Consider the following 13028-nt stretch of genomic DNA (forward strand, 5'->3'; position numbering starts at 1 on the left):
TATATTATCTATAAATATAAATATAGATAAAATCTAGCTTTCCTTGGAAAGAAAGTAAAAGGAGATGTTTCATACTATAGTTTGTAGATTCATTCATTTCATCATTTTCATAAGATGCTATCATTTTTATAAAGTCATAAAGTCTGACACAGAATTGAAAACATTTCTTCAGTTGTGAAATATTTCAAAGTTCATTTTCATAGTTGAAGGTAGGAGCAGAGAATGATAGAAGGGGATGCATGGGAGATGTGAATTGGTTTTAGGCAGTGAGATGTGAAGGACAAGGGGTAACCCTGTCACAGTTGCTGATGACTTGGCAATAGTTGTACATCATCTTCCCTTCATTGGCCCATGAATCCCATCTCAGCTGATATGCACATATGCAGAATGACATGTTTATTTTTCATCTTAAATTCTCATAGCTTTAGACTCCTTGTGCATCATGGATTTGTTTCATTTCCCCCATGTTCATCACAGATGTGCTGCCACCAGTGCCAGGCCAAGGAGATAAAACAGCTACTATGCTTTCTGATGGAGCCATTTATAGCAGCATTGACTTCACCACCAAAACAACTTATAATAGTTCAAGCCAAATAACACAAGCAACACCATATGCTACCACACAGATCCTACACTCCAATAGCATTCATGAATTGGCTGTTGATCTGCCTGATCCTCAATGGAAAAGTTCAATTCAGCAGAAAACGGACTTGATTGGATTTGGTTATTCCCTTCCTGATCAAAATAAAGGTAACAATGGTGAGTCCAATTCTTATTAACTTCCTAGGAGTTAATATCATATCTGTGCATGAATTAGAAATTAGTCATTTGTATTTTGACTGAGTGATTCATTACCAAATTAACTACCTAACAAAAAGAAATAATTAACCTGGCATGTGTACAGTACTCCATCCCATCACTATCACAAAGCACTTACATTTAGGCTTTCCATGTTTTTAGTTCTTTTTCATGTAATCTGCCACCCATCTGTATTTTTATTAGGACAAAATAGGTTAAACACAGATACACACACACACACACACACACACACACACACACACACTCACACACATACACACCATTTCTCTACCAAACCTTGACATTTGCTTCTAATTTGCTAACTGCATGATCTGCATGGGCTTGTGCTAAAAACTAATCACATGATGCTATGACCTTTGCCCTTTAACCCTTAGCCTTACTTTACATCCCTGACTACCGAATGGCTGAGGGACTGTCTAATAGAATGCCACACAACCAGTCACAGGATTTCAGCACTACCAGCTCCCACAACAGCTCAGAAAGAAGTGGCAGTCTCTCAGGTTGGTTTCATCATATAAGGAAAAATGCATGCATGTTAGCAGCTTGTAACCTATATTGCTAATAATAATAAACAAGTTAAACAGTTAACAAAATTAATTCTATAAATACACCATCTACACTTAATACCATTATCATTCTCAGGCATTTATCCTTTAAAGCCACTATGATGATAACATTATTACTCAGTAACATACATCTTGGTTTTGGTTTATTTTTTGACAATATTTTCATTTATATATATAAATTGTACTAGGTTCTGACTTCAACACTTTGCCATATATTTTGGGTTTGTTTTTAGACCCTATACAAAAGTTTTCAATGACCAAAAGATGGAGGGAACTGTGTATAAGATGCTGCCATAATCCCTTGGCATGGATCCTAAAGAAAATCTCATAGCAAGACTGGTATGAATTAAATTTCAGGGTTATTACAATTCCTATTTCTAGTGATTTCTAAGTGGTTCAACTTATTTTCTATTCACTTTTATGTTTTAGTTTAAAACTTAGCCTCACAAGGAGTCTGATTTTTTTTTAATTAGAATCCAATTTTTATAAATAGCTATAATACAATTGGTTTTGTATTAGCACTCCTTCTTTGCTTCTTAAATACAGCAACTTATTCTAATTCATTCTAATTTTAAAATGTTTTATGGATTTCAAAAATCCATAACAATTTCAAAAGATCTGGACAATTTTTTTCAAGAAATGAAAGAAAGTTGATAAGCTATAAGACTACATTTTATTCTTCAATAGATCAGAAGAAGAGAGGAACCCAAGTTTGAGTTGCTGGCAAGCAATCAGATCTAAAAATTTGCATTAAACTTCGGAGAACATAATAAGGGAAGATATATACATTTCAACAAAGAAGACCATGTAGATGCAGAAAAATTCAAAGAAAGGAGGGCATACATTTTATGGTGAAAGAATGACTGAAAATGAATAAAACAAAGAAGAAACAAAGTGGTTGAAAGAAAACCTCAAATTTATTATTATAGGAAGGGAGGGTAGCTGACATGGGCTCCTCCAAAGAATGAAGATTCTAGGAAGAAATCACTAATGGGAAGGTGGAACGAGCTTTATAAAGAATACAAGAGAGTGAGTAGGTAACATAGATAGTAAACTGTTCCAGGGTGAAAAAACTCCATACTCCAGGGAAAGTTCAGGCATAATTTTGAAGACCAGAGAAAATCAGTAACAAGGCTGGGAAGGAAATGAAAGAAGCCAGAAGAAAAGTATAAAAAAGACCTAGTGATGCTCAGTATAAAATCTCATAAAGAGGTCAAAGAAAATTATGAACAAGAACAATCAAAAATATCTTTAATTAAGGTTGTGGTCCTTTTAAGAAACTATTTGAGTTGAATGATGAATATAGAAACTAGAATGAAAAAAAAATTAAAATCATGAGGAAGTAAAGGTATCAAATATAAATTACTTGTTCTAAATGTTTTGACAGTAAAGAAGAGAAATATAGTATCTTCAAGGAAACAAATGTCATAGGAAAGATGGAAGGGAAAATAATTAAACATACAGTACAGGAGTTACTTTTCACAAAAAAAAATTCTGGCTACTTCTTCCTTTTCTATAAAGAAGTAAAAAGGAATCAACACAAAGACCTAGGAAATCATGAGAGAGTAGGAATTGAAGGAACATTCCCAGATCATCTCACATGCAAAAAAATGTATTTAATCAATCAATGTGACTATTAAAGGCCTATGACATATTCCTATGAAATTATCCTAACAATAGCAAATGAGACTGATGAAGTTCTAGGAGAAATCAAAACATATTGATGAGGTCTTTTGAAAAGAAGATAGAAATCAATTAAAAAAGATAAATGAGGAAATTGAGGTATCTTTCTGGTATGACCTACAAAGATCAAAAAACCAGAAAGGTTTTGGAAAAATGGACAATGTTAGGCTCAAAATAGCCACTATTTCTTATGCTTCAGATTTAGGGATCCTATTGTTAAGGACCATGTCTTGTGAGGGGGCAGGTCAATTCTCCAATAGCCTTCACAGCTGTGAATCATGAACTTGAAGGAGCAGCCTTTGCGGATGTAGATTGAGAATGAAATAAATTGGAGGCAAGATGGAAGAGGATAGACCTCAGAGAATGCAGCTACTTCTCAGGCTCCTTGTATCATCATCATCTTCTCACATGAAGAAATACATTCTACAGGTCTGAGTTAGATCTCCAGCAGCCACTGGCACGTGGCTCCCATATCACAACATCATACGGCTTTTGGTATCATCAGTGTTTCATTGGTAGTCCATGAAGCAACTAGGCATAAAGCAGATTTATACTCTGAAGGATAATCCAAATTGTTGGGTATAGGGAACTTATACTGGATTTCATTTACTGGGGAGAATATGTGGGTTTCTCAGAAAGTTCACCAATCAGGTAGCAGGAGTTTGGTCAAAATCTTTTCTCAAATGATATTATGTTATATTGTTCAGTGTCTTGCCTAACTTGCATAATGTGTTGCTTCAGGATACTGGGGAAACAAATACTAGTGACCACACAATATAGTTTTACTCAAGTATGATAGCCCAACCTATATAATCTACCTTTTTAACACCTGAGTGCCCTTAAAATTGTTTATTTGAGAGAATTCTGTAGAATCTCCTTCCAGGGTCAATAGTGTCTAGCAATCTTATGTTATCACTCACAAGATTAGCAAGGCTAGGCCTGTCTAAGGGAAGAAGTCAAAAAATGATTCATTCGTATGTACCTTACGTTTCTAGATGGCCCCTTCTTTAATTTAGTCTATTAAAATGTTTTATCTATCCAATAGTGTCAATCCAGTAATATTACAAGGGATTGACCAGGGCATACACTCTGCTTTGGCTAGCCAAGAAATAATCAGGCACTAGCCAGTTGAGAAGGATTTTGGAAGCTAATGAGTTTGTAGTTTGCTAGTTAATAGCCTCTGCTGTCACATTAGTAATGATTTCAGGTGTAGTAGACAGGTTATATGGAATGTAAAATACCTGAATCTCTGGAAAAAGGAACCCTTAGTGGGCCTGTTTATCAAGTATTAGGCAGTCCTCGGAGGAGTCCCCTGAGTTCCTTTGTAGTCCTATATATTTAGTCCAATATATTCATCAAAAAAGAGTGATATATGGACCCAAAATATTCCTGATAGTATATTGGGGCAAGAAAAGTCCTGTTGGCACAAGTATACATAATATCCGAGGTCAACAGGGCCCTTCCATTACCACATTGTACATAATCTCATATGTTGCAAAACTTAAGATTTCTCAATCTCCCAATGTCCATACTGCTCATTCATGCAGCAAATTGGATAAAGCTACACACCCATGCAGTGACCATCTCTTATTTTAATGGCATCTTTCAGGCAATTCTAACATTTTCTGGGGTGGTGATAATATTATGATTAGGAAGTAGATAGATCCCCATGAATCAAGATTGTTACTTCAAGAAAGCCCTTTATTTTACATTGGTATCAAAGATACTGTAGAACTTCCTTTCTGACCTGGGTAGTATACAAAGCATAAGATTTGTTTCCCTGATTTAGTGATAGTTTCCATAAACTTAGGAAGACCATTACCCAGATATAGTCTGGTTTGGAGTAATATGAAAAATAGGGTTAGCAGAGCCACAAGGCATCAGCAGATCTTGATGCTAAATCAAACACATCACAATTGGGATGATGACTTTAGAGTCAGAGTCCAGAAGGCTGGCTTATAATGTCATAAACATATATTTATGACAATAATGTAACAAAAATGTTATTTATTTTCTCTCCTTTATATTTTCCTCCCCATTTAGTCTGGTCTATATAAATACTGACTACATGGTAGCTAAGCTATTCATCTTCTAATATCCAAAACAGTGTTCCACTGCTTGCAGCTATGATATCTATTGGGACCTATGATCATCTAGTATAGTTTTCCTACCAATACTTCTATTCCAAATACCATTTGGGATATCAAAGGTTTAGTGGGTATCAGGTATTTGCCTTTTTTGAAATAGTTTTCTCATTTTTTAGCACATAATAACATAAAGGAACATAAGGACTTATTTCTGATTTTTACTAATAATAAAAAACTAATTAATATCAGGTGGTATGTGGACATTGAGGGCCATGTCTACTCTATATGTATGTATGAGGGCCATGTATACTCTATGACCACTTGAGATTGTGAATAAGTCAACTAAAGATATATTGGAGGCCCTGCCAGATAAAGCAAACTGTTCTTGATTAATCTTAGTGATGGAGCATGAAGAAGACATTGGCTAAGTTGTTGACTCTTGGTGGTCACCGTTTATTTAGAGTAACCATGTCATTTAGTTGGGGATATGGGGTGATGCCTTTTTAAGTTCTCTATACCATTTACACTGACCACCCAGCACTATTATTTCATGAGACTATGGGTTTCAAAATCTCTGCTTCTTGCAGTTCTGCTAGCAAGGCCAAGATATATTCATTATTTACTGTTATTAGTATTCCCCAGTTTAGACAACCAGAGTAGGACTATGTAATACAGATGATGACAAGGTATGCTGTCAGCCTGTGGCCTCTTCTAGTGGCAATTCAGCCCTATAAGATAGGATACCAGGTCAATAGCAATTACTTTTGTCAGTAAGAGTTGTTATTGTCTGTGTAATCAGGAAAAAGTATTTTTATGGGCTTGGTCCTGTTTCCCATACAAGCATATTATAACAGAATCTTTTTATAAAGGTATTTTCTTTTTCTATGCAGTGCCAACCTTACATGGATTGATATAATTTTGAACCCCAGTTTCCAGGAGGCTAAAATAGTGCTGGTTCTCCCCACTGGACCAGCTGGTCTATAGGACCAGCAGTCAAGAAAAGAGGGGACCCTTAGGTCTAGGTCCCATACATAATCTTTCTATTCAGGAACTAGATCTTTGTAAGAAGTCTGTTCAGGGCAAATCCTGTGGCCTCCATAGGAAACACAGAAGACCAAACCAGCCAAAATACAAGGAATGTCTCTGGGCGTTGATTCTTCATCTCAGATCTTAATGGTTATAGGATACTATCTTTTGTGATGTTACTTACTAGATAAGTCAAGAAATCAAAGCCAATCCAAAAGATACAAAGTAATTCCTAAAGGAATTTAATTCATTTATGAATTCTCCAATTTTTTTTTCATGTCTCCAATGTTTACTTCCTTTTTACTGTAACTTCTTTCCTCCTAATATACATCCATATCATTGCTATAGTCTTTAATCATTCATTCTGTTTATGTTCTACATCACCTTACTAATTTCATCTAAATTGGGCAGAAATAGCCACAAAAATGAGTCCTCTGTGTCTTTCTGGTTGGTTTTGATTTCTTTCTTGAGCCAGTGATTAAGATCACCCTTGTTGGGAAGTCCTGGTTGCTTGCTTTTCCCACAGTGGCATATTAGTCTTTTACACTACTCTTCACAGGGGTTTGATAACAACCAATACCAATATTACTAGGCTCAGAGCAAGAAATACATTTATTAGGATTATGAGAATTATCTCACTTCCAAGGCCCTCCTTCCCATAAGTAGCGTCCAAAATGCATTGGTGTGTAACAGGCTAATACTCTGAAGAAAAACTCAGGATGTTGGGCAAGAGAAGTTAATATTGGGTTTCAATTACTAAGGAATATTGTTATTGTTGTTTGTCCTTAATTCTTGAAGAGGAATGACATTTGGAAGGTGATGTCATGACTTGTGAGCAAAGCCAATTTAAGTGAGGCTGAGTACTAAATCACCAGCCTCACTCTCTCTTCCAGAGCCATTGAGGTTCAGTGGCAAGACATAAATGAAGATGACTAGAGATGGCCCCAGATGTAGTGAGGGACTTTGGCCTTTTTGAGCTAAGATTTTTTTCCATGTCTCAGTTTGTCTGAGACAAGGCCCATTGAGTGACAAAGGCTATTTAAGAAGAAATAAGGCAATGACTTCTTTTACCTAATCAAAAAAAAAATCAAACTGGAAGGGGAAGACCTTTGGGGTTTCTAGCCAAAACAAAAACAATTGCTATTATGAGCCATCAGAACCCAGACGGCCAAATGAGTTTCAAAGTGGAATCTATTGTTGGCCAATCAATGAGAGCATCCAATGAGAGCAGCATTTTCTGTAGTGGTACGGAGCTGAAAAGTGAGTGTATACCCATCAATTGCAGAATGGCTGAATAAGTTATGGAATAAGAATGGACTGTAATATTTTTGCTCTATAATAAATATGATGAGCAAGCTGACTTCAGAAAAGCCTGGACAGACTTAAATAAACTGATGCTAAGTGAAGTGAGTAGAACCAAGAGAATATTATACACAGTAACAACAAAATTATGTGATGATCAGTTATGATGAACTTGGCTCTTTTCAACAGTGAGGTGATTCAAGGCAATTTGCAATAATCTTGTGATGGAAAATGCCATTTTCATTCAAATAAAGAACTACGAAGACTAAATGTGGATCAGAGCATAGTATTTTCACCTTTTGTTGTTGTTTATTTGCTTGTGCTTTTTTTCCTTTTGATTTGATTTTCTTTTTGTTCAGCATAACAAATATGGAAATATGTTTAGAAGAATTGCACATATTTAACTTATATCAAATTGCTTGCTGGGAAGGAGGAGGAAGAAAAATTGTAAAAAAAAAAATTAGCTGACCTCTAGGAATAACCTAGCTACGGGAAGAGTCTAATAAAAAAGTTGAAAAAATGTTAAAGACAATTAAAATTCATGCAGTGAGGTGTGGGATAGAATTCAAGACTCAGGCCTTCTCCAAATAAAGCAAGTAGGCATTTTAATTGAGAATCATACATCAAGAGTGTGTTGTACTCCATTAGGAATGTGTCAGGAGTTAGTCATTCCAAGAAAGCAAGACACAGATATTCATGGAATCATATTACATCGCAAGATATGTTGATTTTGAGATTATAGGAGAAGTTTGCTAAAGCCTTGATGGATCTGTGCAATATACTTATCCAGAATGCATACAGAAAAAACCCATGGCATGGGAAGGAGGGTATTAATGTATGATATAATATTATGATTACCCTGACTTCTTCAAAAGTTCACCCAAAAGACAGCATAGAAGAATGGTGTGCTGGTGCCAAATCTGGGAAAGATTAATCAAGTTTTTGGTTTAATGTCCTGTGGGGGCTACATTCTTATTTGTTGATTTCTATATGTTTAGATTTAATGGATAATGGAATCATAGACAATGGTGATCTGTACCTGTACCTGTGAACAAGTGATTGAGTATTTCTGTGAGATTTGGGCTGGGGACAATAATCAGAATCCCATCATTCTCTCCTCAAAAATCTGGGACCCAAATTCATTTGGGAGAGGGACAAAGGTCTCTGTTTCTATAGCTTCTTCAGGCTGATGGAGGCCCAGTGTTGAGAGACTGAAGATGGAGAAAAATTATACCAAGCTGTGTCAAGGGAATAAGCAGCCTCAACTTAAGGCTTAAATGTCAGATGATTCCCATTCTGCAAAATATTTAGAAACAGAGGCTAGTTTGGAAGAGAGAAACTGAGTTAAAAGATTAAGAAAACAAGGATTGTAAGTAAAAAGGAGGAAAATCATGAAAAAGTGTAGGGTAAAGGATCCAGCCAAAGTGGAGGCAATGAGTAATGTTAAATGCCTCTGCCACGGTTTTTTTGTTTTGTTTTGTTTTGTTTTTTTGTTTTTGTTTTTGTTTTTTTGTTTTTGTTTTTTTTGTTTTTTTTTTGTTTTTTTTTTTTTTGTTTTGTTTTGTTTTGTTTTGTTTTGTTTTGAATTATTTGTGATATGAAAGCTGGGCCATTGTTGTTCTGTAAAGAGCTAGGTAGGCAAAATCCAGGTATGATCTCTTTTGTCTTGGGACTATTAACTATTAGAAAGCATATGAGACTTGAGAGGTAGGGGAGTAGTAGTGCCGTGGTAATGGATAATCGTGGAGAGCTGGGCAAGTTTCTGCAAGCCTGTTACCTCTGGCTTGGAAGAGATTCCCCTCTTTTAATATCCTTTATGAAACATAATAGAAAGTTCTCTAGATTCATTGACAGCTTGCAGTATTCTAAATTTTCCCTTGCATACTTAACAGGAGAATGTTTGGGTGTCAAAAATTTCCTTTTGTTCCCTATAGCCCCATGAGCATATAAAATATGAAAGGCATATATAGAACCAGTGCAGAGGCTAACTCTCAGTCCTCTCTGCAATTTTAAAGTTCTAGTGAGGGCAATGAGTTTAGGCCTCTTTCTACCAGATTGCATAGTGTCAGAATCAAGTTGTTGCTCATAAAAGTAAGCCACAGACCTGGGATCCAGTTCTAGGGACTGAGTTAAAATTCCTGAGTATTGGTGCTGCTGCTCATCAACATACAAAGTAAAAAGTTTTCCAAAATTAGACAGGGCTTAATAGTGGTCAGTAGTTAATTTAGTTTTAAAGGTCTCAAAATCTTAAATTGGTCAAGTCTCCAGAATTCAGGAATGAGTCAATACCCTAAATAGAATCATGAAGAGGCTTTACAATAACCCCCTAAAAAATTCAGCCATGCCTAGAAAGGTACTCTTGTTTTCTTTGTTACTGGCTCAAAAAGTGACAAAATGACCAGTTCTCTATCTACTACAATCAAATTTACCCTGAGTTCAGCTATTATGATGGAGTTAGGGGAATTATGACCAAATCCAGAGCCCTGGCACTCTTGGTCCTGAGGAGACCTGAGTGCAAGATAATGAAAAGAGTCATTTTGACCTTCTTGTCAATAAATATCTCTTCAAATATCCCTCCTTGTATGCAGAGAGGATATGGGTTTGGGGGCTTCCTTCTAACTTGACATTGTCCTTCACTGTACAATCTCAAGACCAATGTCCTTGTTTGTGACACTGGAAGCTCAAATCCACTTGGGTCCTGGATGTGACAGCAGCCAAAATTTTAGCTTGTTATCTATTCCTAGCTCTAGCCCATTTCTAATCTGCTTCAGATCACTCCCTATTAAAAACTCTTAAAGCTGGGCTTGGGAAATCTGGGAACTCATGACTAACTTCTGCAGCTTCCTCTGAATGTCTGGGTCAGATTGATTAATAAAGTACATTCTGGGGACATTAGCCCCTGTAGAAGAGTTGTCTAAGTTGGTATTCTTAAGAATCTTTTCAAGTCACACTTAAAAAGGGATTTTCTGAGTAATTTTCCTGAATAATTTCAGTTTTTCATAATTAATCTGTTTCTTAATCTCTTTCATACTTTAAATGAGGCAAGATCAGCATATAATCTCTTCTTTATGTATCTCTGCTACCCTCTTAATAATTTCATCCTGGGTCTGCAAGTGGGATAGCATTAACTCCTGGGAGGTATGTATCTGAGGGGGGAAGACTCAGCCATATCATCACCAAATTTCTGGGCTAAATTCCAGATTCTCCTTTTCTTCTAAATTGTGCAACTGGAGGAGATAACTAATTATATTAACATATGTGCAAGCAAGCTCAAATTGGAGATCAATGGCCTTGCCCTCAGTAAATTTAGCGGAGTCCTCAAAATATTGACCAAATTTGTCCTTAAGCTGGGAAAGATTAGACATTGAAAAAGGTATATGAACTCTGATTTTTCTTCCCTGAGAGTCTTCTACTTCTCTCAAAGGACAGTGTAATAGAAAGGTATCTGAATTGGGATTTTGAAGAGAGAAAAAGGACTCTGGTCTTTGTATGGGAGGAACTGAAGAGTGAGAATCACCAGGAAGTTATAGAGTTCAGGCCATGGTTTAAGGCTCCAGAGTATCAGTGAAAAGGTGTCTTGTGTGGATAAGGGGGTAGATCCAATAGGAGGCCAAGAACTTCCCAATAAAGATTATTGGAATCCTGTGTAGAGAGAGCAGGAACTTTGGGAAAGAGGGGTGTTATGAGGAGGAGATCATCAAGAAGATAAAATTGTTCCCTATACCCTTTGTTTGGCATTCATTTGCCTGGGAACAGTATGCATTACATCCTCCAGGACTACATCTTGATGAATGCCATAAAGGCCCAGACCTATGAAACCTCAGTTCACATCCCTTTGTGTGTGGGGAAAAATGTGGGGTCACAGACAGGTATGAGGTCTCAAAAGAATTTGAAGGCTTAAACCTATTTCTTTAGTCAAGGATCAGAGTTTATTGTAATTGTAATACTTTACAAGTGGACTGAATTCTAAGAGAATTCAACAGAGAAACAGAAGCAAGGAGATCCATTTATCCAGCTTTCTATCATTGACATGCTAATTCCATGGCTTAGACATGGTCTCTGGAATTTGGTTATCACTGAAAAATTATCACCTTTGTCTCAGGAGTTTGGTCCCTAGAACTATCCTGAGGCCAGAAGCAATATGACAGTCAGCAATGAATGAGAAGTGGTCTATTCAGAATCAGAAAGATTGTTGTAGAGTGTGGGAAGTCCCTGAGGCAGACTTCAAAACCAGAAGATTTAAGATTAATGATTGATTGTTAGAACAGAAGCCTTCCTAAAATCAGGGGACCACAAAATCATATTACATCAGAAATGTGCATGTAGTTAACCAGAATTCTTATAGAAAAGCCCATTGAGGGTAGGGATGGTGGGATTAATGTATGGTACTGATATTATGATTAACCTGAGTTCTTTATAAGTTCATTGAAAGGATAGCAAAGAAGATTAGTACACAGATGCCATAGTGAGGGAAACATTAAAGTTTGTGGTTTAATATCCTGATCTATATCCTTTTAGTACTATCTTCTTATTGATTGGTTTCTATGATATGTCTAGACTTGATGGATGATGGAATTATAGAACATGTAGACCTGCATTTGTACTTTTCAGCTTAAGGATTTCTGTGAGGTTTGGGCTAGGAAAAGTTTGAACTGAAGATAATGATCAAAATCCCACTGATGCGGTTTGAATGCTCTCAATTCCTGATGGTCAAGAGGTTAGTGGCAATAAGAGGGTTGTTAAATATCTTCTTTAAATTGGCTGCAGGCTTAGATTGAAAGAATTCACTTATTCCCAAATTATTAGTTGCAAAATGAAAGTTTATTATTGGATAGTAACCAGTTTACCAAGGTGTAAAGTTCTTTGTTTGGAGTCTTTGTTTCAATGGAGAAACAGGGTGTGAGATGGGATGAATCTGTCTGAATCCAAAGGCATGTGCTTCAGCCTCCAGTCCGCTTCTCTAGCTTCTCCAGTCTTCTCTAGCTCTGTGCCTCTGAATCAATCTAGCTGAGGCTCCCAGTTTATATACTCTATATTGAGTATAAAACAATCATTATATCACTAGTAAACCATTATTTGTTGTTATAAGATTAAATCAATCATATTGAACTTAGAGAATCATTAAACATCATGCTAAATTAGATAACCATTGTCTCATTAGTTCCACTTAGTACTTTGTAAGAATTCTTGTTTCAAGTTAGTTCAGAAATTTGGCCCATAACACCAAGAGACTGACTTCTATAGTGACCAAATCTATTAAGGAAATGGAGTTTTGGTGCTGAAAACGTTCAGTGGGCAGGGTCCTATCAAAGTGCATGGGCCATCTGCAAAGACCTTAGCTAAGAGAGGTTGTTATATTGAGTATCTTGATGGGAGCTGGCACAGCCCAAGCTGATCAGATCAGGATTCCTCAATTGAATGAGAATTTAGAATTTTGATTTGCCTCTGAATAGTATTGCTTTTCTTATCCTGAAAGGTTTGGGCACTGTCTCCATTCCTTGGAGCCTGGGAAATCATGATCTCTGAGATCAGAAAAGGTGACACA

General features: G+C 36.4%; 1 protein-coding gene across 11 annotated transcripts in view; it reads left to right on the forward strand.

The window, feature by feature from the left end:
- Positions 1–13028, forward strand: part of ROBO2 (roundabout guidance receptor 2) — a 632113-nt gene that overhangs the window by 553372 nt on the left and 65713 nt on the right. For 7 of the 11 annotated variants that reach the window (XM_074299770.1, XM_074299773.1, XM_074299774.1 and 4 more), the window contains 2 exons: positions 478–759; positions 1194–1319. In XM_074299770.1, coding sequence (XP_074155871.1) covers positions 478–759; positions 1194–1319 — 408 coding nt within the window. The remainder of the gene's footprint in view (positions 1–477; positions 760–1193; positions 1320–13028) is intronic. The other 4 variants (XM_074299779.1, XM_074299778.1, XM_074299780.1 and 1 more) reach the window with 1 other exon arrangement.

Source organism: Sminthopsis crassicaudata, chromosome 3 (assembly GCF_048593235.1).
Source record: "Sminthopsis crassicaudata isolate SCR6 chromosome 3, ASM4859323v1, whole genome shotgun sequence".
Classification (NCBI taxonomy): domain Eukaryota; kingdom Metazoa; phylum Chordata; class Mammalia; order Dasyuromorphia; family Dasyuridae; genus Sminthopsis; species Sminthopsis crassicaudata.